This window comes from Xiphophorus couchianus, chromosome 16, assembly GCF_001444195.1.
Source record: "Xiphophorus couchianus chromosome 16, X_couchianus-1.0, whole genome shotgun sequence".
In the NCBI taxonomy this organism is placed as follows: domain Eukaryota; kingdom Metazoa; phylum Chordata; class Actinopteri; order Cyprinodontiformes; family Poeciliidae; genus Xiphophorus; species Xiphophorus couchianus.
The window spans coordinates 14706516-14732628 of NC_040243.1; the positions used below are offsets into that span (position 1 = coordinate 14706516).

The 26113-nt window shown below is 38.0% G+C and overlaps 1 protein-coding gene across 8 annotated transcripts; it reads left to right on the forward strand.

The window, feature by feature from the left end:
- The first annotated feature begins 965 nt into the window (after positions 1–965).
- Positions 966–25688, forward strand: spag9a (sperm associated antigen 9a). Of its 8 annotated transcripts, XM_028041833.1 has the most exons (32): positions 966–1478; positions 4755–4875; positions 7895–7965; positions 8050–8138; positions 8266–8416; positions 11461–11550; positions 12239–12374; positions 13179–13272; positions 13354–13475; positions 14903–14917; positions 15161–15218; positions 15314–15466; positions 16409–16460; positions 16550–16680; positions 16755–16811; positions 17544–17708; positions 17785–17914; positions 18617–18706; positions 18829–18945; positions 19027–19204; positions 19293–19508; positions 19763–19852; positions 19925–19973; positions 20099–20215; positions 20432–20512; positions 21034–21101; positions 21276–21424; positions 21508–21679; positions 21844–21957; positions 22819–22995; positions 23777–23914; positions 24216–25688. In XM_028041833.1, the coding sequence occupies exons 1-32, from the start codon at positions 1179–1181 to the stop codon at positions 24332–24334; spliced, it is 3810 nt and encodes a 1269-aa protein (XP_027897634.1). In that variant the 5' UTR covers positions 966–1178; the 3' UTR covers positions 24335–25688. The 8 variants fall into 8 exon arrangements, with proteins under 8 accessions (XP_027897634.1, XP_027897632.1, XP_027897629.1 ...); XM_028041831.1 differs by lacking the exon at positions 14903–14917 and adding an exon at positions 14413–14424 and having other exon boundaries at positions 19763–19973; XM_028041828.1 differs by having other exon boundaries at positions 19763–19973.
- Positions 25689–26113: the final 425 nt, after the last annotated feature.

Below are 26113 nucleotides of genomic sequence, written 5' to 3' on the forward strand. Positions count from 1 at the left end.
CAGAACAATGGTCCAAAATACACCATGAACTAAAGCAGGGTGACATTGAGCTTTTGGAATGCACAAACTGAACAATTTTTATATTACCGCATTATAATTATACATTTATTACAATGTTCTACTTTCCACTATTTTTCATAAGTGGGAGTTTTTCCTGTGTTGTATATTTGACCGTACTGTACAGTGTCTCTTATTTTTATTGATAGTTGTATGCATCTGTGTAAGTGCGTTCGCCTGGAACTGCTGATGACACACAAAGGGACAATGAAGGCTAATTTTATATTATCCTATTCTAAGAGATGAAATATCTATTGTACAACATGCCATCGTCATCTAATCTTGTGAGTAATAATAGAACATAGCTTTTAGCTACAGATTTCTGTAATGTTTTGATTGTATTAGAACAATCTATGAGCAAAACACATACGTTTCCAATCTATGAGCAAAAAGTAAAAAAATAAATAAATAAAAGAAAAATAATGATAATACTTTTTTTTACTAGTTTTTTTACAATAAGTATTGACGAGGTATGAGCACAACAGTTTGTCACCGCAAATGGTCTACGTTTGTAGCATGATGTGACGTCATCACGTGATCCAGTCAACGACTCAGCTGTTGGACGGTGGGTTCAAAGATCGTTGGAAATGTTGTAAATCAGACCTTCGAACGTGAACATACAATCTCAAATTAGGTATATCATCTCTCTGATTACAACCGGATAACACAAATTAAATTTTTTTTTTAAAAATCACCCGATCCAAAAAGAAAATAAATACATGAAAGAGAAAAGGTTATACATATTTTTCGGTATAAACGACTTTTAGAAAATCGTTTATACCGATTTATAAATGAGTAATGGGGATTTGTATTTGTGCTTTTCGGCAAATGAAACACAATTTTGTGTCTGAACACTAAACACTAAACGTTGTGGTGTTTATCTAAGGATGAATTGGAAGCCCAAACTTTCGGAGAGCACTTGAAGGCAGCACGAGACGAGCTAGGAATAAATAGGAAGATATCCACGTAGCTTATATATCTGTACGCCGTTACAAATGTGTCCGTTTATTTAACGAAAACGTATTTTAATTTAGGGGATATATGCGTTCATAGTGGCGGGGTAACGCGGACAAAACCCCACACCGGCCGGTCCTTTTTACTGTAAGGGAAAAGGACTAAAAATGGAGCTGGAAGACGGAGTTGTGTACCAGGACGACCCGGGGACATCTGCGATGATGTCGGAGCGGGTCTCGGGCCTGGCCAGCTCCATCTACCGCGAGTTCGAGAGGCTCATCGGGAAGTACGACGAGGACGTGGTGAAGGAGCTGATGCCACTGGTGGTGGCCGTGCTGGAGAACCTGGACTCGGTGTTCGCGGAGAACCAGGAGCACGAAGTGGAGCTGGAGCTGCTGAAGGAGGACAACGAGCAGCTCATCACCCAGTACGAGCGGGAGAAAGCGCTGAGGAAACATGCGGAGGAGGTGGGCTGAAAGGGAGAGGGGGGCACGAAACAAACAAACAAAAAACGAGCTGTTGTCTTTTTGGAGGTTAGCGAGAGCCGCCTGAGGTGCTTTCTCCTCCCAGCATCCCTGAGTGGTGAATCCACGTGGCGTGGCAGCATCCACAGAGCTCACTGAGGATGTAAACAAGACTAACAGCAGACCCAGTAGTTATAGTCGACGGGTTTTCTGGTGAAGGAGTCAGTGCAGTAACACACTAGTCACTATGTAGTACACTAGCACATCCAAAAAAGCCATGTAGGCTCAGCCTTCTGTCAGATACACCTGTAATATTCGAGCTTAGTCATTGCATCAGATAGTGAGCCTTTTGAGCCTTATATATGATTAAGTTCTGCTTACTGGATGATGAAAGTAAATACAATGAAACCTTTATTGTTTATGTATTCTTAAATAAAAAAAATTAAGAATTCAGAATGTAAAATATAAGACTGAATTGTAAACAATAACTGGCTACACTTCAGTCATAAGTGGAACACTGTAGAAAAAATAGCAGTTTTAATTAATGTACTAAAAGATGCACTAATATTGTAAATGGCTGGTTTAGTAAGTATATGTATCATTTAAGATTTTCTCTTGTTTGAATTTGATCTATTTACATTTTCACACGATCTTCACAATTAATTGTGAGTAGTTTGGGTGCTTCTGCACATAGTCTGACTCTGCACACTAATACATGCACAGGCAGATTAACAGCCAATGTGTGGGCAAACTTGGAAAACATGGCGGGAGACAACTTGTATAACCTCGGAGTGGATTCGGGATCAAATACTTAGAAACATTGTCAGTTGATATGCTAATTCTCCCTAAAATTAGTAATATGGAACACAGTGGTATAAAAAAAAAGCAGTTGTAAGCTCTGGAAAAATGCTAAAAAACAATGCAAATGTTAAATGCATGTGTTCACACATTTTTGCCTGCTTCTATTTCATCTTTTTCTATTGTCAGTTCACACTAATTTATGAACAAATATGCATTTATTTTATCTGAGTAGTTCTATTTTCAAGAGTTATGGAAAAAAAATAGTCATGAAAAGGTTCAAATCTGTGTGTTACGTTCTGAAAACTTTGCATTTTATAACTTGTCAACTCTTATGATATGAGAGATTGTGACTTCTGGTCAAACCAAAACAACTGTAAACATCCTATTATTTATTAGAGTTGTCTAACCACACATCTTTACAACAAACTATGAGGAGAATATTGGAAATTGCTTTATATCGTAGGCTGTCAAAGCAGGAGCAAAACTCCTATGGAAGGCAATTAAAGAAATCAAAAGTAGGTTACAAAATGACCAAAACAAAGAAGGTATGAAGCTGCAGTAGAGATAGTTAACTGTTTCAGCTATAACCTGCTAACAGAGTGTAATTTCAGATTATCCATTGATGATTATTTTTATGTTTTCATTGGTTAGGTCAGTTACAAACATCCTCACAGCCTTATGCTTTCCTTTCTCCAGCAGTGGTTGCAAGCTATATTTTTATTGTTTTTATTGTACTATTACGTTATTAAGAGTTTGTAAAGCTTGAAATCGATGATCTCTGCTTGTGGTTTTTGAGTTAAGCAGTAAAATGCTGCTTCTTCCAACTGCTTGTTCCACTAAGTCTGATGCTTTTTATCATATTTGAGCTTCCACCATGCAAACCTCGACTTTATAATCTCTGTCTTTTCTTTTCCATCACTCTAATTTCAAACCATTAGTAGAAACATCACAGATAAACAATCACATTCCTTTTTAGGGATTTGGAAAGCTCATTGAAGGCTGCTCTAATGAAGCCTATATGTAAAAAAACAAGGGAAGTAGCCTATGCATTTAAAAAGGGAAATTTCCTTTTCTTTCCAGCACACTTGCAGGGCAAACGTGCGTACTTGTCATCTGTTTTAAATATTATTAATCCCAACTTGTGCTCGTGTTTGTTTATGTTGTCTGCAATGAACCACAGTGTTGTGTAAACGTCGATGTGATGCGAGTCGGAGCGTCTGCCACAGTTTGTGTCTTTGGCCCACGGCTCTGCCGCAGTGGGGAAGCTGTCCCAGAATGCAACACATGCTAGCTAACAGAAGCAGGGAGACAGGAGACACAAACACACACAGAGTAAATTCAGTCCAAACACAAATGGTTTAAAATTATAAAAAAGATGTTTGTTAGATTATTAATGGTGATTTTTTTTTATTAATTTCTCTGTGGAAGAGTGAATGGGAAGGGACTCATCCAGCCTGCTGGTTACTTCCAGGTCATGTGATCCTTTGTCAAATTAGAAACATCCTCCAGCCTCCTTTTTTTTTTCCTATTGTCTTACTGTTTTGGTTTTAAGCGTCAGCAGACAAGAGCCCAAGTGCACTAGAAGAAGGATGCTGCTTCCAGATGAATCTAATTTATTTTTTGCATTTTTTTGCATTTCATTTACTGAATTCATGGTTTGTAGTGAAGTGAGAAAGTAAGCTTCCACAGTCATTTACTGGCCTTTACAGCAGGATTAGCTCTTATCTAATGCTACTCTCATTCTATTTTCTCTTATACACAAATGCGTTAAAAGACGCAGAGGTAAAATTAAATGATGGAAATTAGTTACTAGATAAAAATTGATTTTGTGTACGTTCAGGGATCTATCCAGCAGAACGAATAATGCATCCCAGTTTGTAACATTTTCATGGAATCAGCAGTAAGATTATGGATTTGATTTTCCTTCCAAGTTAGCTTTAGTAACTCTTTTAGAGCAGAGTGTTGCTTTTATTGATAACACAACATTTTTACTTTAGATATGTAATAAACACAGTTATTTTTAAAGCTATTGACATTTAATGAAGATATTGTTTTAACTCTGCATTCATTCTAAGTGCAAGGCTGTTTCAGTATTTGTTCTTCAAAGCAAAGGAAGAGCTGTGTGCCAACAGGAAGAAGGAAAGCGACATCAGGGTCTTGGCTTGCTTGGCAGGACAGGAAGTGGACGTATGCAGATAGCACATATTTTCCCATCAGGGAGTCCGCCCAAAGGAGACCAGAAAAAACTGAAATATATTATCTATAATTCAGACATTTCTAAATCATTTAGCACAAAAACAGTTAATGGTTCCTTATAATCCTAATGATCCTGTGTAACAGTGGCATTGCTACTGAAAAGCAAAACAAAACCTTTACTCGTTTCAAATTGTGAATGCTAGATAAGATTTGATGACTTTGAAATGAATTCTAGTTTGTATGACTGAGCGTTCTGCATTTGTCTGTGTTTGTTTTGAGTAGAAGTTCATTGAATTTGAAGACACTCATGAGCAGGAGAAGAAGGACCTGCAGAACCATGTGGACCGGATGGAGTCTCATTCACGTCAACTGGAACTCAAAATCAAGAACTATGCAGACCAGAGTAAGCACACACAGACAAAAACACTGATTCTCTGTGCTCATGGCAGGGCTGGGCGATGTGTACTCAGAATTTTATCACAAGATTTTTTATTAGCACTATTGTGACATCAATAAAGATTATGATTAGAGAAAACTATTTATTACTTATATTATAGGTAACTGTATAACTTTGTGGCACAATAGCGTCACATAAACAAGTACTGTGTTTGGAATACCATCCCATTTGAGCTAGGCTTCTTAAGAACCCTGCATACTTAAAAAAAAGCGTGATTTTATATCACTAAACTGCACACAATAACTCAGTTTAATGATATTTTTGAAATTACTAATATTTATTAATGCTTCATAATGAAAACGTGGACAAAATAGCAAAAATAACATTTCTGGACACACTGTCATTTTCTTCCTCTTATTTAACATTAATAACTGAAATTTATCATGACAATAACAAATCAAAATTCTTATGCTAAGAAATTTTTCACAATAATTGATAAACGATACGATAAATGCCTATCCCTAGCTCATGGTAGTTTGATAAAATGCATTCATAAACCCCTTACCCACTTTCACTACTGAATGCCTGAACACTGATCATAAAACCTAAATGTCTGTCACCTAATTAATTATAATTCCTAAAATAATAAATTATAACCCTCTCTACTTGGTTGTCTGTACATCCAGTTTAATCCTCTTGTTAATAATTGATTGTCTCTACATAATCTAGGTAAAGGTGAGTGTGGAATGGAAAAACAGAGAATGAAAAATCATCAGTTTCAAGAATTAAAAACTGTAAATCTGCCATAAATTCCTATTAATAATTCACTTTTATATTGAGTCTGAAATTGTGTGGCACTTGATAAAAATATGTTGACAACCTGAAAGTCGGTCGGTCCATGTAAATTTGGTCAGGAGGACTGCCTGTAGTAGGATATAAAGCCAAAATACCTGATGTATACTTTTCAGATCCGTCTTTGTGCTGGCAAATGGTAATTGGATTATGGGATTTGTGTCATTTCCTATAATACTGCTGTGCATTACCACTCATCTCACTGGATTAAGCGACAGAGGAGAATTTGGCTAATACTTTCTGTCTTGGTGGAAAAATTTGGATTAGTTGTGCACAAAGCAGCAGAGCTGGTTAAAGTGAGTCATTCACTTAGAGCTTGGAATAGGATAGATGCTTATTTATTTTCCCACAACCTTGTATTCATGTTTCTCTTTGACTCACTGAGCGCTAGAATACATGTCATCCTTTCAGTGAACACGCAGTTTGATCGGTCAGGAGTTGGAGCTAAATCATTGCCACTCCCTGTGGTAAATCATTCATCCATTCCTGCACGTTGAAGTGCCTGATCTGATTGCTTTTAGAGTCATAGTCCACAGCTACTATGAAGTCGATAGGTATTAGTCAGTGGAGGATTAAACACAATCTCAATGAACTGCCCAGACTCATCGTCTTATTATCATCTGAATATGATTGGTTTGCGTGATCAGGATCATTATGTTGAACAGATGTGAATGAATCAAACACTGAGCATTTATTCCTGCAAATTTCTCAATGTTTACATTTGATCATTTTTCTATTTTTGCTTTAATTCATAAATGGCAATTGCATAATAATAATATATTCCTAATATTTACCATAATCACAATGTTTATCTTTATAGACATTCCTCCATGTTTACCAGTAAGTGACAGGTGATAAAAAGTCTGCTGGGGCGTGCCGTGGTGGCGGAGGGGTTAGCGCGACCCACATTCAGAGGCAACGTGGCCTTGACGCGGCTGTCGCGGGTTCGACTCCCGGACCCGACGACGTTTACCGCATGTCTTCCTCCCTCTCCTTCCCCCTTTCCTGTCATCCTACTTTGAAAAAGGGACACTAGAGCCCACAAAAAAAGACCCCTTGGGGGGTGATAAAAAAAAAAAAAAGTCTGCTGAACACATTTTAAACATGAAGGAAATGATGTAATTTCCTTTCCTCCTGTGTTTTTTTTTTGCATATCCTGTATAGATGGATGCAACAGTTTTAACAAATGTATGTCTACATATATTGCTTAGTTGCACTGAACATAGGGAAAATAAGTTGATTGTAAATTTTTTGTTTTACAGTGCAATGTTTACATCATTTGTCTGTGACCTTTAGCTTCTCAGCAACGATCTTTTGAGCAGGATGAATGTTCTCATGCCAAGCAGTTTTTTAAGATGGGCAATATTATAGCATTTTCTTAATATTCCTAAGCACAGTTATCTCTTGTCCAATTACCGCTGGAGATGGGCACCACAAGCAGAAGCAAATGCCAGTAATCAGATTTTTCTTCTTATTTGCACGCAAAAAATATTTTCATTGTTCTTAAGTCCAACTAAACAGCATGGCTACTAGGTGCTATAATCAAAGCTATAGATGGTCCAATATAAAGTACAATGTAGCAGCATCAGAACTTTTTTTTCACATTAATTTGTCATATTCTCACTCAGGAAGTTGCGCAAGGCATCTCTGTTCACTTCCATATTCGTCTCTTGAGATTTGATGAGTCAAACCAGCTAAATAAAATCCCTCCGTTTGTGTCAAAATCCACACTCGAGTGAGACATCATCCGGCAACATGGTTACAGCTGGGGCAGCTGTAATTGATAGTATTCAGGCTTTCCTCTGTAAATCTGTCTGCAGCAGCTCACAGGACGGTTTAGTCTAAAGCTGGTTCACTAACAAGGGATTATGTATTTTTGCCATTTTGTGCGTCGACCCAACACTGAAACCTTTTTCATTGATATTATTCCCTCTGCTTCCTGAAAGGTTAGCCTGGATGAGTGAAAAGTATTTATAAACTTGAATTTATAACGTAGGGTATTAGAAATTTAAGTCAACAATCATGTATAGGCTTTAAAAATCATTAAAGTTTATTTTTGTGTTGGTTTGTTCTTTCACATATTTTGGTATTCCATGTATTTCTGGCATCTCTCCCTGCTTTACATGTTTAAAAATGACCATATGAAACTGAAAAGTGTTTCTGTCTTATTCAGTCAGCAGGCTGGAAGAGCGAGAGCTGGAACTGAAGAAGGAATACAACTCTCTGCATCAGCGGCACTCCGAGGTGCAGAGAAAGAAAGAGGAGAGAAGGGAATATTATAGAATAAATCATCAATATTCTCTGAGTGTTTTGCTTTTACTTCTACAGATGATCCATAATTACATGGAGCATGTGGAGAGAATCAAATTGCAGCAAATAAATGAAACATCAGAGTCTACGACTGGTGGCCGGGTCAGGTGAGATGAACTTGCATTGTTTGGGTTAGATGGATAGGAACTTGTTCACATTTATTCAGTCTCGTTTCTTTTTGTCTGGGGACTTGCTACTTGTGATCTCAAACCATGTTTTGAAACATCCCTTTAGGAAAGAACGACCTCTTTCTTTAGGGATTTTCCCCTCCTCTGGCGGAGCATCTGTGATAATCCCAGATTCCCACACCAGAGTGGAGACACCAGGCACAGAGGGCTGGAGGTTTACTGACTCAGCTCAGCTGTGCTCCAACACTAGTCTGAAGGTGAGTGTCTTGGTCGGTCCTCCCTGGATTATTTTAGTGAGATTCTTCCATCAGAGAGTAGTTTCACGTCTTATTCAGCAACATCAGGCTTCCGATACACAAAGACATTTGGAAAAAGGCTTTGTGTCATGCAAGGATCTTTGTCTTCACATGTCAGGTTCTGAGCTCCATGGCGTCTCAAACTAGGCGTTTTTTTGCAGTTGATGAAATCATAAATCATCCGTCTTTCTGCCCATTGGTTGTCATTCTGAATTAGAAACATTATGAAAAGCAAACTGACATCTCACATTAAAACATAAGTATGCAAAAATGATTGAATTATTTAACTACATGTATTGCCTGTTCCAGGTTTTTCTACTGAAGCATTTTGACCTACTAGCTTAGGCTCTGATCCACTAAAAAAATAAGAGTGTCTTTGATGGGGGTTGTGTGTGTGTTTTAGTTGGTTTCTGACAAGGCCACCTCTGTTGTCAAACTCTCCTTTAACCACTGATGAATATGCAAGCTGCCTCTCCCTTAGTGGCCAGTGGAGATAATTAAATGTGTCACTTAAATGTTTATTATTATTACCCTTTTCACTATACTGTAGTTTGATTCTACTAATAATTTACAGTTCTGTGAAAAAGTGCTTTTTCCTCTTTACATATATGTTACCGTTATTTTCTTGTCGCATTTAAAGGGCAGTATAATGTAAAGTCAACTTTTTTGAGCTTTACATCATGCTTTGATGTCATTCCATCATCAAAAACACACTTGGAGTGTTTCCTTGATTCTTTTATGCATGTTTGAGAAATCCTTGAATCTCCCGTGGCAACCATTCAGCTGTACAAAACGGTTGGAAGGAGCGAGTGTCCACTTCAAGGACCAAGCTCCTCCGGGTAGCTGCAGTTTCCAAGTTTCCAAGCTTTCGCATTACTGACTTTCCAAACACACAGTTTGGATAGTTTCTTCCCTTAATAAATTAAACTTTATAGTAAATGGAGAATTCTGTAATTACTTAGTAATATTTGTCTGATTATAAAATTAGTTTGATGATTCAAAACATGCCAGTTTGACAAAGAAGCAAACTGGAGTCTGTAAGTGAGCAGATTGTTTTCCACAACATTGTGTGTTGCGAGTATCAGAGTTTTTAATTGGTGTAAATCTAGAAACTGGGATTGATTTTAAGCTTTACGTTTTTTTGGTATTATTTCAATGACACAGTAATATTCGAACAGGTATTTTTCCTCAGTATGTTAGAGTGTGTGGCAGTTCGGACCGGGAGTGTGGCAGCATTTTCTTCATCACTCTGCAGTTTTCTTTTATTGTTGTTATTGTTGTTGTTAAAAATGGGACATTAGCTCTGCAGAGCAAAGCATGATGGGAGCGATGCCGATGCATTTTCCATATCCAGTCACATAGAGAGAAAGCTGCAATCCGATTGGCTGTTATATAATTGCAGGTGGTTTATTGTAAAAGCTTTGTACTTTTTTAACACGAGGAGCTTTTTTATGAACAATGGCTTTTTTGGTTTAACAGTGAGGTCATATTTATTTATGCCTCACATTTTTCCTGCAGCCTAAGGATATATTTGTTGCATTTAATTACATGCATGTAGCTGCATGTTAGTCACTGTCTGCAATATCATTTATTTAGATAAAACCATTTCATTGCATCTAAAAATTGTATATTTACAGTATTTATTTTTTTAAATAGTATTTTTGCAGCAATTAAATGTCTCTCATTAGTGTTAATAGTGATTCAGTAAGTGATTGACTGAAGTGCTAACCTACTAACAGCAATATCTTTGCTTGTGAAGCTTTGATGCAAAGCAATGATTTTCTCCAGAGGTAATCATGGTTGACAAATAGAGAATGATTTCAAGCACTGATTCCTTTTAAAGCAAGCATCCTGCAGCTGTTCTGTCCTCATTAACACTTTCCTGTGAGCTAACAATAAGGTCATTGAAATGAAGCCAGCAGGTCACTCTAAGGCAGAGCTATAATAGAGTTCAAATGAGATTTTAGTCAATTTAAGATGCAAAATATATCAAATTTAATCTCTCAGTACATATAATAATGCAATTACAACTTTATGATTGTATTTGAGGTTCTCTGCATTTATAGTTTTAATGCTAATGATTTTCTGACATGGATTAAGACACTGAAGCGCAGAGAGTGGTGAGGACATGAGAAGAAAGGATGAGAATAAATGGGAAATGTTGGTTATTCAGAATATTTAAACATAATATTCTGTTTGCAGGTTTCATTTTGTGCAATCCTGAAATTTATTTCTCAACACTCCTCATTTCAATAAGTGTTGAAGCAAATTCCCACCATAAAAACTGAAGCGGTAGAGTTTTGCAACATCCGCAGAAGTTAAAGTGTTTATTTCATCCCACTCCATAAATATCTTAACCTTCCTCAAATAAAGTGATTACGCATTATTTTGATATATATACGTGTCATTTTTCAGTTCTGTGGTTTCAGAGTGCAGACTGGACAAAATTGTTGCAAGTAAGAATTACTGTAACTTGATGTTGACGAAGTTTTAATTGTGGACTGGAAAATACAGAAATCATTTTTAGATTTATTTGCGTTTCAAATGGCTTTTTCTCTTTCTATATTTCACTAATTTAAATAATTTGTGGTGCTTTATTTGCGGTATTACGCTGAGGAAAAACGAGAGACGAACTGAGTAAAGATGTTTCAGTTGAACAATCATTGGTAGCTGAACTACAAACACAGCTATTAAATGAAAGATTAGTGAAAAATATTTTTATGACACAAACATCCTCAACAATATATTATTGTTGTTTTCTCATTGTTTTGCTCTTTAAATTTTTAAACTGAATTTGATTTCTTGAGGTCATCTCAAAACACTCAGTCTCCTCTGAGCCAAACAGTAAGAACCACTAATAGTTTTCCACATAAGTGACCACATAAGCTCATCGGCTTTCCATTCACTTCACCGTCATGCACACTTTTCAGTGTCTGCATTTCTGCTGAACTGCTTATGCACATGCAAGCTTCATTCTTACTCTCGCCCCTACCCCCTCCTGAAAGCAGTTGGACTTTGTCGACCCCCAAAAGGAAAGGGGGGGTAAGAGTGCGCAGGACCCTGCTTGGGGAAAATCACTGGCAGACGACTGCAAGGTAGTTGGACAAGTGTCTGTGCCGGCCGGCACTCTGGCTGCCGATGCCACAGTTTGTTGTTTGCATGCGTGTTGGCTGTAGTTTCATCTTTTTCCAAATAGTTGCATCACTTAAAGAGAACCTCACCTCAGAAACCCCCTGTGCTGTGCAGCGCCACATGCAACCATGCCTCTGTCTGAAGGCAAAACCAGCGTCCACATATGGGAACTACTTAATTATTTACGTGTTAACGCCAACAACAGCCTGGTTGCATCTGGCCTCTTTTCATTTCAGTTAAAAAGGTGCGAGTTTTGAATTTTAGTTGCTTTATGCTTGTGCTTCATTCGTGTTCATTAACCATCATGCCACTGTACAATAACAAACCTTTAAAGCTTGCTCTCTGCCTCCTAATGCTGTAGTTTTGTAAAAGATTTCTTCGGAAGCAGCTTTTAGTTTATGATCCTCCATGGATTAATGTCGTGCAGATTCATCCTGCTGTGTAAATCCCTTCTGTGTAGCTGTTCATAGATGTTGTGCTAAGCCCTCCACAGTCTGTAGTGGTTTATCGACTTTGTATTTTTATCTGTTTGTTCTGTACGTCTTGTGACCTGAATCTGTCTTTTCATTTTATAATATTTGGCTTAATTTGCCATTTTATTTAGATCCTTTAAAATTTTTTCTATTTAACTAACTGCCTATTCCATAAAAGGATGAACTGTCAAACATCGCTGGCTCCAAACTGGCAACGCCGATATCAACCACGCTCGCAGACATACAGAGAGAAGATGGGGACAGTAAGAGTACAGAGGTCCAGGTTGCACCAGGAACCAGATCCATATCAGTCGGTACGTTCTTGCATCCGGTGCGTCATTCATTTGTTGTTTAACTTCAAAGTATTTTGTTCAGACTTGATCTGATTTGCTAACGAGATGGGGAACCGAAACTAAATCTGATGCAAATTGATACGTGTTTTTTTACATGCAAAACTTTGAGAAAGGTGGTTTGGATTTCAATTCTGCTAATTAATATTCTGTAGAAGCACCTTTTGTTGCAATTACAGCTGAGTGTTGTAAAGCACGTCTTTCCCAGCAAGTCTTTGCACATCTTTGACAAACATTTTCTCCACTCTTCTTAAAATCTAGCTCAAGCTCACTCACATTGAATGGAGATCATATGTTGCAGTTGGGTTTAGGTTTGGGCTTTGACTGGGCCATTGTAACATATGAATACACGTTAATCTTCCCCATTCAATTACTGCTCTATTTGGAAGCTGTGGGTTTAGTTTTACACAGATAGACTGTAAAAACATCAGATTAAATTGGACTCTGCTCTCTTTTAAGATTTTATTTGCAGACAAATTGTTGAACATTATATATATTCAGAATTATTTACTGTTTTGTATTGATATGTGACACAACATCTTCATAAAATCACATAACAATATTTAACTATTTAATTACCGCTTTTCTAAATAGTTGATCTTTTATTTTTGCTTCAGGTTTTTTCTCATTCACATACAATGGCACACACCTTCAAACTTAATATATGAAAATGTTTTTCTTTACTCCCAGCTATAAACCTTTTGGTTTTCAACAAGACGTCTTGTTCTCTTACCTCTCTTAGTTGTGTGTGCTCTCTGTCTTATGTAGGTTTGCCTGACAATGAGGAAAACACAGAGGTGCAGGACATTATTGAGTCCACACCAGAGCTGGACATGGATCTGATTTCTTACAAACCCTGCAGGTAGAGCAACAGGCGCTTGATTTGCATCAAGTTTTCTCTATGCTCTGAAACAGAATTTTCTCATTACGGCTACTCTTCCAGCACTCCCACGAAAGGTATCGAAAACCTGGCATTTGACCGAAACACAGACTCCCTGTTTGAGGAGCTGTCGTCTGCAGGCACGGGGCTCATAGGAGACGTAGACGAAGGGGCCGACCTGCTGGGTGAGTTAAAACTACGTTCGAACAGAAACCATTCCTGGGGATATTCCAACTGATTTGTATGGAAAAAGCTGCTATGAAATGTTTTCATTTGAAAGTGATTGCTTTTATCCTGTAATATTTACATTTGTCTAATGAAGCTTCATTTTCAGTTTTTGGATGCTATGTTAAAGACTACACCAGGGTCAAAGAAAGAATGTAAACAGCATTGACGTTTTGTGTGTTTTCTGAGTCGTCAAGATAAAATGTTTCACACTGTTCTATTTTTTTTTGTCTTTCACACATTTTAAGAAGGAAAGGTGAACTGTGGGTCCTGGATTTTTACTCTTTACCATCACAATGCGTGACTTTAATCTATCTTTAACTTTGCCATGTAGTTTAGAACAGTTATTTAACTTGGCAATAACATTATTTTATTGCTATTATTAATCTTGAATCGGTCTACCTGCTTATAATTCAGTCTATAATTATTATCAGTTAATCCTGGATTTTGTGATTGTTTTTGTTATTTTTTGCAATCAAAATCACAGATTTTGTGGAGTTCTTAGAAATATTTGCTGGAAATTTCCTGATATTTGTGCTTATCTATGATACTTAATCTCACTCATCCCTCTTCAGGATGATGCATTTCTTTGAGTTGGTCTGTGACAAGAAATAGCAATATATACAGATATTGGTTTCCATGTTTTGTGACAAAATGAGGCATAAATATTTCTGCAAATTACTGTAAATCCTAGTTATCCTAACCGGTATAATATAAAATAAACCACCACCAGCAGCATAATATAGTTAATAGTGGCCAGTTTCACCTGCTCCACACTTCTGTTCCCCACTGTGTGCTCTGGTCCAGCTGTTATATACTCTCCCAGCCATGTATCCATGGTAACATCACCTCTCTCTCTCCTGTATCCCATTCTCTGGCTTTTATCCATAATCCCAGTGGAGTACTCTGGTGTGTATAATCTCAACCTTTTCCTCTGATTTACAGTTTTCTGTCATGCCCCCTTGACTTCTCCTCTTTAGTCACCCTCTTTCATATGCACCATTATTATACCTCAAACCTTCATTTTCATTATGTTAGTTGGCATTAGTAAAACACGGTTTATTCTTCGGCTTTGTTTTTTTTACAAGGTTTCCTGCATGAATGATGGAGTTGAATCCTTTCTTTTCTCAGCGGTGGCCGTATATTTTTAGCCTCGTATTTTTATTCCTGTCTTCTGATGCTTTAATAATCAAATGTAACCAGCCTAAGACATTTGGGAGCAGCTCTTCCTTTATGGGTTGTGGAGTCGGAGTCTGCTGCTACAGATTTAGCTCTGACTCCTTCATCATTTTGGTCATTTCATTGTCTCATGCTTTTCTCCATTTCTCTATCTCTCTCTTTCTCTTTCTTACTCTTCTGCCTGACTCGGATTGCATGGTTTTCTCAGACCTTAGTTTGATTGGTAAGACCTCACCTGCTCTATCCATTTCTCTCCGGTCAGTCATGTGACCTGTGCTGTGCTGCTGTGTGTCATTGTTGTTTTGTGAATGTAGTAGATATCCCAGTAGAGGTTTTCTGTGTTTGTTAATATTAGATAAAATTTTGTAGTTGTAGTGCTAAAATATTAGAACTTTAGATTAATGTTAATTTTTAAAATAGATTTTATGTCTCCTGAAACATGAGTGTTGCTCTCTCTTCTGTTCAGGAATGGGTCGCGAAGTCGAGAATCTAATCCAAGAAAATTCACAGCTGCTTGAGACAAAGTGAGTATACAAAAAAAAAGAAAAACACAAGAGTTTTTGAATTTACTTAAATTTACCTGTACAATAACTACATTTTGGCTGTTTTCTTTTTTCAGGAATGCTCTGAATGTGGTTAATAAAGACTTGATCCTGAAAGTGGATGAGTTGACCTGTGAGAAAGAGGTGCTGCAGGGAGAGATGGAGGCTTTGTTGCTGGCAAAAAACAAGATGGAGGAGAAAAATAGAGAGTTGGAGGATGAACTGAAAAAGTAAGATATAAAGCTATATACTGTAAGTATATACTGTAGCTGCCACAGCTGTTATGTCTCCAATTAATATATTCAGGAACTTTTAACTGTAGCTCAGCACTATACCCTGACATTTCTGCCAAGCTTTGAAGTACAGGGTAAGTTTAACAAATATTGTTGTCTAATAATTATTTGACCCCATAGGAGCAGAGAAAATAATTCCCAGACATGTTGTAATATGATGTTGTAATATGAAAATAAACATGAAGATGAATTGGTCATATCATTGCAAAGTCATGACACAGCAGAACAGTGTGAATTTCACCAATGGATCTCAATGAAACTTGTCATGGAGGACATAAAGAATGAGTCAGATGCTTCAAAAATATAGCAGGACTTAATGTCCTAACCTCTACTTCCTCGTGTTTTTCTCACCTTTACACAAACATCACATGTCATTCTGTGCTAGCATATGAGGTAACAAAGGAAACAATGTGACAGGAAAACCACAGTAACACAAAAACTTTAGAGACTTGACTCTACTTTGCTTTCGAATCTGACCAATGTCAACCAAACTTTGGTCTCTTGTCTCATGTTGCTCTGCTGCTGCAGCTGAAGGTATTTTTTGTCTCAGCTGATTTAAGCTGAAGAAATACTACAATTGCACCAACAAATTTGCTTCAATTTCTTTGTTGTTATTGTACATTAAAGAAATTATGTTTCTCTGCTGGTGCATTGAAAAACATGACAAATTTTATTAAACCAAAAAATACATGAAGACAATATGAGGATAGCATATCACCCATGAAGACCCATGAAAACTATGCATTAGTCTTTCTTGTGATTTGTATATTAGCCTATGACAACAGTGTTAGTTTTTGATCATAGTTCTTTAGAACTACAAACTAATAAACAAAATATTTCTGGTACGTCCAGTTAAGTGAAGTAATTGATCTTTTCCAGAGTGAGACAGGAGATAGAGGAAGTGAAACAGAAAAGCAAAGATGAAGAAGATGTGAGTATCTTTTACTTTCATCTACGCTGTCGATGTTCTTGATTTTGTCCCAAAGATAAAGACTATATTTCTGTGTTGGCTTGCCACAGAGTGAGGTCCCAACAGCTCAGAGGAAGCGCTTCACCAGGGTGGAGATGGCCAGAGTGTTGATGGAGAGGAATCAGTACAAGGAGCGGCTGATGGAGCTCCAGGAAGCTGTGAGGTGGACGGAGATGATCAGGTCACTAAAATAACTGCATGTGCTTTTAATTGTGCTTCTGTAGACATCAATAGTCATAATGTCTTCTCCTGCAGGGCTTCGAGAGAAAATCCTGCTCTCACAGAAAAAAAGAAATCGAGCATCTGGCAGTTGTGAGTCCTTCTAAATGTGCTTCATTTCATACTTTCCTCATGACTTTACTCAGAAAACCAAGTTTTTCTTCAAGCTAACTTTTCTTTAAACCCATAAATCTGTTCTTTTCTTTTCTGGATTTGGTTTTGAATGGGCAGCATTAGGTAAAGAGGATTTGACCTTGTTGAACCTTGTTAAACTTCCCTCTACTGGCAAAGAACTGTTCCTGAGTTTTAAATGTATCTTTATCCAAAGTCATTGCACTGATTGGTTGCTGATGTTACTAACTTCTTAGAGAAGACTCTCCTTGTGTTTCTGGATCTTTCTTATCTCCTGCCTGCTTTGTGCCTTTTGATGTTTTTTCTATTCTATTTGTGCCTTTTGATGCATATGTGGTCTACCTGCAGCAGGCTGCAGGTAGACCTTTATTTTATTTAATTAGAGTTAGAATCAGAATGAAATTTAATGCACAGTCAGTTACGTCTGATGTGTTTAAATTAGATTTTTTCAACAGTTGATGATCCAAATTTGGAAATCATAATTATTTGGTTGTTTTATTGTTAGTTCGACTGTATAAGGATATCATAGAAAGTGTTATATTAAAACTCCTAGCATGCTTCCTTGTTTGTCATGGTACAGCAAATGTTGGTGCTCCTGTACTGTCCGGTTGGTGACCCCCTGCCTTGCTCTTCCCCTGCACTCCTGTTTGCTTTGTGTCCCTCTCGGCTTTCTGTAACTTCACCCCCCTGCAGCTTCAGCAGACTGTTTAGCTCCTCCTCCAGCTCCTCGGCCATGAAGACCGTCGAAGATCCGTCCAAATTAAAGTACAACTCCCCAGGCAGCCTGGTGAAGAGGAGCAGCACCTTCTCACAGTTCCCCACTGAGAAGTCCAAGATATTTGACTTCATGAATGAAGGGTGAGTGATGAAATGACATGGAGTGCATGAATACAGCGCACCTGTTGGCTAACAATGTTTCTCTACATTTATGTAGAACGGAGCAGTGCAGCTCGCCCTCGCACAAGGAGAAGAAGAAAGCCCAGTACCGACAGGTTAAGGCCCACATGCAGAAAGAGGACGGCCGGGTTACTGTGCATGGATGGAGCCTGCCGGGCAAACACAAGGTGAGAAATCTCACAGGCTTTCATTTTTTAAACAGATTTTTGACATTGTATTCACAATGCACATTACTGAGATTTTATTTTAGGTTATTTTAGTGAACAAAATGTCAAGAAGAAGAAAAAGGATATGTAGTTTAACTTTTTTTTGTTTCAGATATAAATCTGAAAAGTGTGGTGTGGATCTGTACTTAGATGCCCTGGGAAAATACTTTGCAAAATCACTCAAAATAAGTCAGATTGGATGAATATGTGAACATCCCTTTTTAAGTTTTCCACAGATTCCAGGTTAGATATACTAGAATACCAATGCATGCCCCTTTTTCATATTAGTAAAAATCTGAAAAAATTACAATTCGCAGCCTTGTGCTGCTGTATCAAACTTAAAGGTCCTAGTAAAATAGGTGAAAAATTGTGGGTGTAAAATGATAAAATATGAAAAAGTTCTAGTATGAATACTGTTCAAGGCAGTGTTGACACAAGTAAGACTGATTGTCATCCATTTTGTTGCGTCTCATCTTTTTGTATCTATTTAAAATGTTTTCATCTCATTGCCTTAATTTTTGATTCATGTTCTGGATTTTAACATTAGTCTCTTCAGTTGATGCTCAGATGAGGCATATTTTATATGATTTCTTATTTTTTTTGTCTATTTACTCGTCTTACTCACATACGTTTGGTTTCTTCTACCTGGTTTTGTTTCTCCAGGTTGCAAATGGAGGGCAGATGGAAAACAAAATGAACTTACCTGTCCCAGTCTACCTGCGACCTTTGGACCAGAAAGATGCTTCTATGAAGGTAAACAAGTGAAGAGTTTGAAAATAGATATTAAAGCAGCAAGTTTTAAGACTTTTGGTGTGTGGTTTATTTTATTTTTTTCTGAAAAGATATTTTTAACTAACTCTCTGTCTGTTCATCAGCTGTGGTGCGCTGCAGGGGTCAACCTGTCTGGGGGTCGGATGGTTTCCTCCTTAGAGGTATCGAAGCAGATAAAGGGTTCCCAGAGCAGCCTGGACCAGCTGGAGCAAGAGAACAAGGTGAGGAGTTCATAGAAGTTTAATGTGATGTTTAAATGAGAGATGAGTGTTGGTTTATTTTTATTTGGTTGCGTTGAAAAGCAGGAGAAAGGGGAGAAGGAGCCGATCGTCCAGGACGAGATGTCCAGTCGTGTGTGGGTGTGCATGAGCACCAGTTCCTCCACTAAAGTCATGGTAGTGGATGCCACCCAGCCCACTGAGCTGCTTGACAGCTTCTACGCCTGCAACACACATGTGATTTGCATCGCTAGCGTACCGGGTAGGTGAACGGCTCACTCTTCATAGTCAGTTTGATTTAGCACATATTTTAGTAGGTTAAAAAAAATAATCTTGTGTGTTACTTTCAGGAGTGTTGGATTCAGATTACCCTGCAGGGGAGGAGGTCCCCCAGGACCCAGAGGCCAGTCAAGGGGATGGGGTGTCGCTGGCCGGCAGCGTGGCCAGTGTGGGCTCAACGGGCAGCGACGGGACGGCGGCAGCTGAAGGTGTCACCGCTGTTCCTCAGACGGCGAGCTCAGGTGTCAATGAGCAGCCAGCGGAGTACAGCGCCACTTCAGGCTCAGGTAGCTGTACATTCTTCCTGCAGCATTTTAAAGGGAAATGAACATAATGTATCTATGCACAGCCAAAAAAAGAGATAAAAACGTCTTTTAAAACACTTAGTTTCAGTGGATGTGACATCTTTAGATTCAGTGCAGCTTATTTTGATCAATAGCATTTCAACACTTGTGTTGTATAAATCTCTAGACATCAGTCTTTGACTCATAAGTTTGAAATACTAACATTTCATCAATCATTTAACTCTTTCTTCCCTCAGTTGAATTGTCCAGAGAGACAAGCCCAACAGAGGACGGGGTCCCTACTGCCGAAGAGGCAACAGAAGCGACGGAGGCCAACGCCGGTGTTGGTGAGGAAGGAGAGGAGGATCAGGGAGCAGATCCAAACCAGCCGGGGATTTACACTGAACACGTGTTTACAGACCCTCTGGGGGTGGGACCCACTGACTCCTGTCCTGCTGAAGCACAGAGGTGAGAATGATCAGCTCTGAAAAGGATGGGACTTGAGACAGAGGGTGCAGTATTAGGATTTACTCTGATAGCATTTATTGGTAAATTATTATGTCTGAGACGTTTGCTGATTTCTTTCCCTTCAGGGGTTATGGGGAGGACGGTGAGCCTTCCCTACCAGAAGCCATGGAAACGTCAGATAGTGAAGTCCTGAGGATGAGCAGCGCTCTTCCAACCATGTGGCTGGGAGCTCAGAACGGATGGTGAGCACGGGAGCCTACACCAGAGGGCGCTGTTTGTTTAGCTGATATGAAAGGGCAGCGCCTCCATTAATGAGAAAGTTTATTGCAAGGAAGTTATGACACCTTAATAATAAATGCAGAATCTGATGATTTGAATTATTTATGACCTAAATTATTTATTTTTATTTCAAAAGCCACTACTAAAGTCTTAAATTCGTCTCTCTGTTCCTCCTGAAGCCTGTATGTTCACTCGTCTGTGGCTCGATGGAGAAAGTGTCTTCATGCCATCAAGCTCAAAGACTCCATCCTCGGCATTGTGTAAGTACAGTGTCAGATGTGCCACACATACAGAACCACCCACAGTTATTGGCACCTCTGGTGATGGTGTACCAATCAATTAATGTATCAGTTTATTCACTCAGTTTAACCAATTTCATCATTAATTTACAAATTCATTCTCTTACAACACTTACTATGCATGAGTAAAAAGGGAACAGGAAGAAGATGAAGCATTCTATGAAATGAGTCTTTTACTGAAGTTGTGTAATCTCCTACTAGGATATTAAAAAAAAACAATATTTAATATTGCTACATTTATTAAATGCTGAACAATCCCAACATTAAAAAAGTTTTTTTTTTCCTTTTGTAAAACCACTGATGTGAAACTCACTATTAGTCCAGATTTTTTTCCTTCTTTGAAATGTGATCAAAATATGGTGAAACTTTTTTTTTGTAAATATTGGTACTGTAGTTAAATATCAACTTATTTTAAGGAGAATTGTGGAGAATACACCAACATACAATAGATCTCTCTAAATTATATGATTTTCTTGTTGCAGGCATGTTAAAGGGAGGGTGCTGGTAGCTTTGGCTGATGGGACATTAGCAATTTTCCACAGAGGAACTGGTAAGTGTGTAACATGCAGCATCTGAAGAGTTAACTAATGTTATCTTTGGATATTTATCTTATCTTTATCTTTGGATCATGTGAAATTTATTTCTTTTACAATTGTCTTTGCTCAAACTACAAAGGCTCATAATGATGATTCTGTTTTTTTACTCTATTTTTTGCTGTTTCCAGACGGTCAGTGGGATCTGACCAACTACCACCTGTTGGATTTGGGGCGGCCGCATCACTCTATCCGCTGCATGACGGTAGTCCATGACAAGGTGTGGTGTGGCTACAGAAATAAGATCTACGTCATCCAGCCCAAAGCCATGAGGATAGAGGTACCCCAGTTCTATGAACCCTGTTAGCAAAAGGTATGTAATGCTTGACATTCATTGCTCTTTTTTTTATTTTTTATTTTCAGAAATCTTTTGATGCTCATCCTCGAAAAGAGAGTCAGGTGCGCCAACTGGCTTGGGTTGGAGACGGCATCTGGGTGTCCATCCGACTGGATTCAACTCTGCGCTTGTTTCACGCCCACACCTACCAGCACCTGCAAGACGTGGACATTGAGCCTTACGTCAGCAAAATGCTGGGTATGAATGTTGCTTACAACCCAGATTCGTTTCATAAAACCATATAAAAGTTATCTGAGATCATGTTTATCGCTCTAGAACACGGTTATTACCTTTTTACCACCTGTGTGTTTTTAGGCAGTCCTGAACTTGTTTCTCTCTGCTTCTTCTCACTTCCATTCCAGGTACCGGTAAACTGGGCTTCTCTTTTGTGAGAATCACAGCTCTGGTGGTTTCCTGCACCCGACTGTGGGTGGGAACAGGAAATGGAGTCATCATCTCCATCCCATTATCTGAAGGTACCACAAACATTCATACCAACATCATCCAAAGATGTAGAGCGTTGAATTAGAGCAAAAACATTTACATCCAGCACCAAAATTGCCTGACTTTGCCAAATTGCTAAGCTAATCCTAACATGTTTTCTCTCAATTTTGATACGACTCATTGATAATTTGACTTGGTATATTTCAATGTGGGTCCAGTTCATAATTTGCAGGTGGAACTTCAAATAAAAGTTGTTTTTCCTGCTTCATAAACTTAGCAGTTTGCTTTGAGCATCTTATCGGTTAAGAAGCAGCATTTTAGCTGCTCTGTCCCACTACTGGGAATATTTAAGCAGTTCTTGCAGAGTGACTGACATATAGAAGGCAAAATAATTTATATACTTATTGTAAAAAAATTACATTTATTTGGTATTCAGGTAGAATGCATGTTCGTTAATGCAAAAACACACCTATATAGCTCTTCAAGCGAGCCACATAAAAATATGCTGTAATTTTTAAAATCTGCTCTAAAAAGCAGTAATATAATCATACAGGATATGAACAATGTGTATCAAGAGTTGAGCTTCATTAGACCTGGATACCAACATGATTTCTTTTTCCCTTCCTGCTTTTCCAGCCACTATGTTTGTTCTACTTGCCTGCCTCTCACATATATTTCATCTAAAACAAGGTCAGACAGTTCAGAAATGATTGGAATCCTGGTCACAATTAGAAGTAAAACTTTCGTTGCCATGGACACTGCTCTCTAAATTGCTGGACTTTTGTCATGTTCACTTCAACAAGGTCCTTTTATTAGACCATTTTTTTTCAAAATACACAAATTGTTTTTACATCTACACATTTTATTAACATCTTCCTCTCTTCCTGCTTCAGCTAATAAGACCACAGGTATAGTGCCAAATCGCCCTGGCAGTGCTGTCCGGGTTTACAGTGATGACTGCTCAGAAGGCGCCGTGCCGTGCAGCTTCGTGCCGTACTGTTCCATGGCCCACGCCCAGCTCTGCTTCCACGGACATCGGGATGCGGTGAAGTTCTTTGTCACAGTTCCAGGTGAGAGTCGAGGGCTGACGAGGCAACTGTTGGTAAGAAAAGACAGACTGTAATGTCAGGCGTGAATATTTATATCATAACATCTTTTTCTTTTATGCTCATTCTTTGTGGGTTCTGTTTTTTCTGTCTTTCCTTTGATGTCCTCTAAAGCACTTTGGATTGCCTTGTGTATGAACAGTGCTACATAAATAAATACTAAACTTGCTTTGCCTTATAAACGATGAAGTAAAACAGCTTTGTTTGCCCTGCAAAGCAAACATAGAAACTAAATTTTACTAAGTATTTTCTGTCTAGTTTCTAGTGCAACTATTGTAGTATACTTGAAATAAAACTAACTTAAAAGTAAGTTTTCAACTAGACATATTAACTTGTTCAAAGTAAATAATTTCTTAACATTGGTGAAAAAGTACTAATTCCACTGGCAGATTAATTCACTTACAGTTTGGAAAAATGTATTGTTATAAGTAAATTATTGACTTAAAACAAGCTCTCACTCCTACATCTACAGTAGCTGAAAAGTTACTTGTTAGCTATGTCTTATTTCAAGTTTACTAGGATTTTCTTTAGTTTTAGTGATGTTATATTTTCTAGCTGAAATTTAAGTGCAAAATTTTGCTTTGACCAGGATAATATAGTAAGTAGCAACAGAAAAGTAAAGAAGAATTATTTTCAGAGCTGTAGTTTTCATTTAATGAAAGGGATTATATTTGCAATTGTGCGTGTAAGAAAAAATCTGTACAAAAACTCTGTTTTTTTTTTTTTATTTGGCTTTCTGTCCCAGGTCAAGCGATGCCACCTCCAGGCAGTGCAGATTCAGGTTCTGATGATCCTCCATCTGAATCCTCAGACACGGCAAATTCTGAGCCCAAAACATTCCTGGTCATGAGCGGAGGAGAAGGTTACATTGATTTTAGAATCGGTGGGTCCAGCACACTGCAAACACAGCGACTCTTAAATGTCTGCAAAGCTCCACTGTAATGCCCGGTGCTTCTCTGGTGTATTGTCCAGTATTATGTCTCATTCTATGTAGAAAAGGTCTTTAAATGATTTGTCATTCATTCATTTGTTTAACATCAACACATCCAGGCATTTTACCAGGGGTGTTTTGTATTTTTCTACACAGTAAAGAAACAAATTTAAAGTAAAAACACTACAGCTTATGTCCCGCCTGTTTACCGTGACTAAACATTGTTTATCTGACTCATCTTCTTCCTCCGCAGGTGATGAAGGCAGCGAGCTGGACGGTTTGTCTGAGCAGGCTGGCAGCCAGCCGGTGGCGCCCGCCAAGGCCGAGCGAAGCCACCTCATCGTCTGGCAGGTCGCGACCCCTCACGACTAAAAAACATTGCAGACTGCTACATCAGCCATGGGGCCGTCCAGCGAGCCCACATGTCCTGCTTTGAGTTTTTCCACTATCCTCTCTGCTTGACTAGACAACTTCTTTGTAAAGAAAACAAAACAATTACAAAAAAACAAAAAAAAAACCTAATTATTTTTATTCAGTGTTTTGTACCATTTTATTCCTCATAAATTTGAAATATGTAAGCTCATGTTTATGTTAACACGTGGAAACCGTCCAAATGCCTCCTGCTGCTGGGTTGCATGTTGGCAACGCTGGTATAGAAGAAGAAGAAGAAGAAGAAGATCACACTACAGCATGATTGGACTGATCATGTTAATATTTACCTAAAAGGATTCATTTATGGAAGATCAAAGGGATATTTTTGTGGTTTTCTGCATTGACAGAGTAAAAAGTAATAGGATAAAACATTGTTTCAGAGACCGGTTTACAATTTAAATTCTAATATCCAGGTTGCCACAAGAAAAAAAAAACAACATCCTTTCACTTTGGTGAGGTTTTCCTGTGAATAGAAGAACCAAGTTAGCATTAGTTAGCATGAGGAAGTCCGGTGTCCTCACTAAAATCTGTTTGGCCACGTTAGAGTCAAACCTCTGTCCCGTTGGTGGAAAAAAAAATAAAATAAGTAAATGGCTACCGGTGCCATCAGCTCAGTGCTTCCTGTCTGTGTCAGCTCATTGGCACTTTAAAATGTTAAATGTTAGTCACCTACAGTCTGGGGGAATACGAGTGTAAGTAATGTAATTTACTGCGTCTTAATTTTGTGAAGAGAAAAAAAAAAAACGTTCAAATGTTTTTTTTCAGGGACGTCACAGTAACCAAATGATGGAAGAAGACAAAGGGACATTTTTATTTGTGACTCAAGGAATTTATGAATTAATAGGTGGTTTTAAGTTTTATTCATGTGACGCTAGAATCTACCCGTCCATCTCTTTTATTTTTTAATTTGTTCCTGTATTGGAGGTCTTAAAGGCAATTTTCATATTTTTATTGCTTTTTTTGTGTTCATTTGGGAGACACTTCCATAAAGAGTGTTTTTAAAGGCTGACTGTAATATGATAGCAGGATGGCTCTACGATTGCAGATGTTTTAATTTGTTTTTATATCAACAGAGCTGGGCCAAGTCTGACACCAAGTCCATTTCATAGCAGTAACTTTATATTGTGCGTGTGTGCCATTCCAGTATTTATTTTCTCCTCTGTTAAGGAGCCCGTTTGGACTCAGAATGTAACTTTCTACATGAACAAAATATCATAGGAGGCTATTGTGAACAAAATAGTCCAATGAGTTTACATGATTGTTAATAATGGTTAAATAAATTAGATTAATGCAAGCAAGTGTGTGTTTGTGTTCTTTTGAATATAACAACTAGTATCTGTGAAATCTTAGTTTAATTCTGCCACATTGGATGTGAGTTTGGATCGAGGTCTTATGCTGGTAGATTTGTGCTAAATTGTCCATTCTCTTTAAAAAAAGCTCTTCAGCTCTTACAACTTTACTTGAACAATAGTTCCCCCTAGGGGAAGTAGATATTTACCCCCTTAAACATTCCTTCTGTTATTGCTTTTGCGTAATATGTGAATGTTTCAAATCATTTAGCAAATTATGATTTTATTATTTTTATATATAAAAATTTAAACCAACCTGGCTAATATAAAAAAGTTATTGCTCTTCGCTTAATCATAAATGTGATTATTAACTAGAGCTTTGTGGTTCAGTTTCTTGATCCCCACCCAGGTTTTATTAATGCTAAACTGA

Coding starts and splice junctions, on each gene's coding strand:
- spag9a (XM_028041828.1), top strand. CDS start 1,179: ATGGAGCTGGAAGACGGAGTTGTGTACCAGGACGACCCGGGGACATCT. Junction 11,551..12,238: donor CACTGGCAGACGACTGCAAG/GTAGTTGGACAA, acceptor ATTCCATAAAAG/GATGAACTGTCAAACATCGC. Junction 19,509..19,762: donor CAGCGCCACTTCAGGCTCAG/GTAGCTGTACAT, acceptor TTCTTCCCTCAG/TTGAATTGTCCAGAGAGACA.